Genomic DNA, 3,830 nt, shown 5'->3' with positions numbered 1-3,830 from the left:
AAATTGATATGGATTAACTACAGTGCTGTAAAAGATACCTGGGTTTGGTTTTTTCCTTTTAATAAGAATGATTTCCCCAATTTGTGTTGCCACAAGTAAGGAGGCTGAGTGGGCCAGAGCAAGGAACTAGGGGAGAGAAGAAACAGCGTGGCAGGGTCTAAACTTCCACCCTCTGCTCGTGAAACTATGGGTTTAGTGAATGTGTATGACTTCCTCAAATCATGAAAGAGTTCATTGCAACTGAGAGATTAGATATTTTCTGTATTGTCTTTTGCAAATGAAGTTTATTTAGCTTTATTTAATTTGCATAAATTAGTAGTTCAAAAAGCCCAGATCCTCAGAGGGGATGTAACAATGTAATGTAGGGGATGTAATCAGCTTTTGTCTGGCATCTCTGGAATTAGTGATTTACAGCGAGAACCTTCTCTGAGAAGACAGGCTGTGTTGACAGTAAATGACACAAAGGACCGTTATCAAACGATCACAGAGTTTGCATTAGTAAAGAGGAAGATGTCTGCTTTCTTAACTCCTTTATACATTTAATTGAGCTGTGCTCTCATTCAAACAAAGTTATTAATACAGGAGATGTCCAGGGAAAAATTGCAGACCACTTTCTCATGTTGGTGTGATACGAAACTCATTAACAAATTAAGGTACTGCAGACTGGATGGAAACTGGAACAGATGGCCAGTCTACAGGACCACAGGAAGGTATGAGACACTTAAAGGTCTCATTTGTAAAAGACATTTTGAAAAGTATCCTGTCTGCAGGACAACTAATAAGCCAGTGAGAATTTCTTTTCATGATAAAATGCTTTTAGCTGTATGTCCTTGTCTAGTATTCTTTTGTGGATGGATTTCTGTAAAAGTCAGACTGACCATAATAAAACAGTCATAACAAAGCAAGACTGGCTGTTCTGGGCAGATGATAGTAAATACAGTGCTACTGTGAGTCATTTTACCCAGAAGTGATATGTGAAGCTCAACAAAGTTATTTCTCTGTCATTATTCTGGTAGAGGCACACATCGCTAACTTGTGAATGCAGAAAAAAAGGCAGTGAGTGGGGGAACACTATTAATAGAATCTTTTATTATCATGACAAACTAGGGAATGCATTCAAGTTGAGTTTGCATGGTTGTTTAAAATATTAGCATTTTCCCTGTAACATGACAATACTTGATTGGAGATCATTGACAGAAAACACAGATCTGGAGCCTCATTATGACATCTTTATATAGCTTTCCACAATACAGGCATCCTTTACATAAGTTTAAAAAAAAAACATGACCATGAGACAGACAGGAACCAGGATTGCATATACTGGGATAGAAATCTGAATTTTGAAAAACCACAGTGGTTGTTTTTTTTTTTAATGGCAAAGAAAATTGGAGTTACTTATGGTTTAACAAACTTGCACTACTACTTTCTTGGACCACAGATCAATAAACAAGTACATATGCAGCTCAGTGGGTAAAACCAGAGAAAAGCAATTAAGATTGATAACCTGAAAAACTCGGGAAGTTGTTCATTAGCCAAGAAACACTCTTGCAATGTCTCTGCTATGAATTACCTGAGGACCAGCTTGCACCCCAAGCCTATCACCTTGAGGGCCGACATAAAACACAGTTTAAACACCTGAACTTTTCCAAAAACAGGCTTCTCAACTTTCTTTCAAATCGTGGAATGGCTCAGCTATTTCTAAATGCCACTGAATCAAATCCAGTGAAACTTCTAAAAAGACATTGTGACAGTAACCTTTACCATCACTTCCCGACTGTGTTTTGCTTTTCTTTTTTCCTCTTAATAAGGCTTGATCTCACTGTCTGGCTGAACGTTAATCCGCTTTCACCAAGTACCAAACAAATGCTTACTGCATTAATACACTGCAAATCCTCAAGGTATAAGTTACACAGGATACAGTATAAAAGGGAAGCATAGGGCTTTCTTTTCACTACAGCTATTACCAGGAAGGCAAGCAGATTACAGGTAAGTTTTCATCAGATCCTCATTTAGAAATCTGCTTTCAAATTTCTAACACTGTATGTAATAAATTGCTTCTGAAAAGCAGATTATCCTTTGCACTTTCTCTCCCTTGCTTCTTTCTCCTTAAAGACAGGACACATTCTCTGTACAGAAACTTAGATAAAAATATTTCATTGAAAGTGGTATGTTACTCTTGTTATTATTCTGCAAAGATTGCTAACATGCTACTTCAGTTGCTCAGGAAAATCAAACTCTTTTAACAATAAACATATGGATAGATCTATTTAATAGCTTTATCCTATGTTCTCACTGATGTTTCTGAAAGCTTGCTATTATAGAACCACTTGAGGGTAATGTGAAGATTCAATTTCTCCCTGTTATTTCCTGTTGAAAATAACTATACATGCTCCTCCAGTACAGATATATTTTTTGCTTTGTACACAGGATGAAGACAGTTAATTGTTACGTGCTGTTATTTTGCTGGAAAGCAATTTGTTGCAATAGCTGTCAGCTCACCAATATTACTATAGCAGTGGAAAGAGAAGAATGTGAATTCTGTATTACAGTGAATGCCACGTGGTGCTCAGGATACTGCTTCACAAGGGTGAGAATCCTAAATTTAATTTCAAGCACCAAAATTAAATATTTCATGTATGAATAATCCATTTCTCAGTCTGTAACAAACACATAGATAGGATAAGCCTTGTGAAAAAAACAGGTTGAGTAACTGCTGTGCTCTTTAACAGGAAAGTAGATACATAGCCAATCTGAACCACAAAGGGAAAAGTGAAAAGTTGCTAGTAAAATTCAGATCTTCATCTGGCTGCACACATTATGTTTATATTGTATAACTAGAGTTTAAAGTACTGCAATCTGGATCTCTGCCTTGTGTTCAATTTTTGGCTGCAAACAGATGTAATAAAGTAGTCATTAATATGTAGACACCCATACTTTGCCAAATAATTGGAAGAATTAAGTAACTGACCTGCAAGATTATCTGGTGGTGGTATGACACAAATTTGCCATATCTCCTCCTGAAAGGAGAAATCCAAGGATCTAGGTGATATTAGAAGTCTGATCCAAATCTTTTTGATTTCAGTGGGATTTTCACACTGGTTTAATTAATTTTCACAGAAGGTGATATGAAATTTGGAATTCTAACCCATAACAAATTTCAAAATAGGTATTTCCTTCTTGTAATTTTCAGGATCCAGTATATAAATATCCACCAGTATCATCTGTTCAGCAAACATGTACCTTCAAGGAGATTGTGTATGAAACCGTGAAAATCCCCGGCTGTGGTGACCATCCCGAATCGCTGTATTCGTACCCGGTAGCTACAGAGTGCCACTGTGAGACCTGCGACACTGACAGCACTGACTGCACTGTGCGGGGACTGGGGCCATCCTACTGTTCCTTCAGTCAGAATGGAAGTAACCAATGAAGGGTCCTTGAGAGGGCAGTTTGGCTTTCAAAGTTCACTTCTAAATAAAGGTACTGATCGGGCTTAAGTGGAAGACAACAAGAAAGGCTATGTAGAAACTGCCAAGTTTGACACAAAGATTTTTTTAAGGTCAAATTGGAGAGCTACCGATTCAACTTCTCTTCAAGCCTTCCCTACTTATGCCATCAGTTTCCTTAAAATTATATTCATAGGTCTATAGAACACTGCTTCCGATTCCTTCTGCCCTTGCCTCCTCTTCTTCTCTATTACACCTTCAGTCTTTATATTCCTGGATTTCCACTGCCTAGTTTACTTAGCTTATTCTATGCAATCCTATGCTTTCAGAAAGTTCCCAAGTTCCAAGTCCTTACTATCCCCTGCTTTTCATCTCTCCTCAGGATCC

General features: G+C 37.6%; 1 protein-coding gene across 1 annotated transcript; it reads left to right on the top strand.

Moving 5' to 3' along the window:
• Positions 1–2,428: 2,428 nt before the first annotated feature.
• Positions 2,429–3,433, top strand: FSHB (follicle stimulating hormone subunit beta). Its single transcript, XM_026850847.1, has 2 exons — positions 2,429–2,587; positions 3,191–3,433. The coding sequence occupies exons 1-2, from the start codon at positions 2,429–2,431 to the stop codon at positions 3,425–3,427; spliced, it is 396 nt and encodes a 131-aa protein (XP_026706648.1). The 3' UTR covers positions 3,428–3,433.
• The last annotated feature ends 397 nt before the right edge of the window (positions 3,434–3,830 follow it).

The sequence above is a fragment of the Athene cunicularia genome (assembly GCF_003259725.1).
Source record: "Athene cunicularia isolate RWA chromosome 5 unlocalized genomic scaffold, athCun1 chr5_part3, whole genome shotgun sequence".
Classification (NCBI taxonomy): domain Eukaryota; kingdom Metazoa; phylum Chordata; class Aves; order Strigiformes; family Strigidae; genus Athene; species Athene cunicularia.
This window is presented reverse-complemented; position numbering and strand designations above follow the sequence as displayed.

What these genes read in the sequence shown, in the direction of transcription:
- FSHB (XM_026850847.1), top strand. Translation starts at nt 2,429, where the DNA reads ATGAAGACAGTTAATTGTTACGTGCTGTTATTTTGCTGGAAAGCAATT. An exon ending in CAGGATACTGCTTCACAAGG is followed by an intron (nt 2,588 to 3,190) that starts GTGAGAATCCTA and finishes TGTAATTTTCAG; the next exon opens with GATCCAGTATATAAATATCC.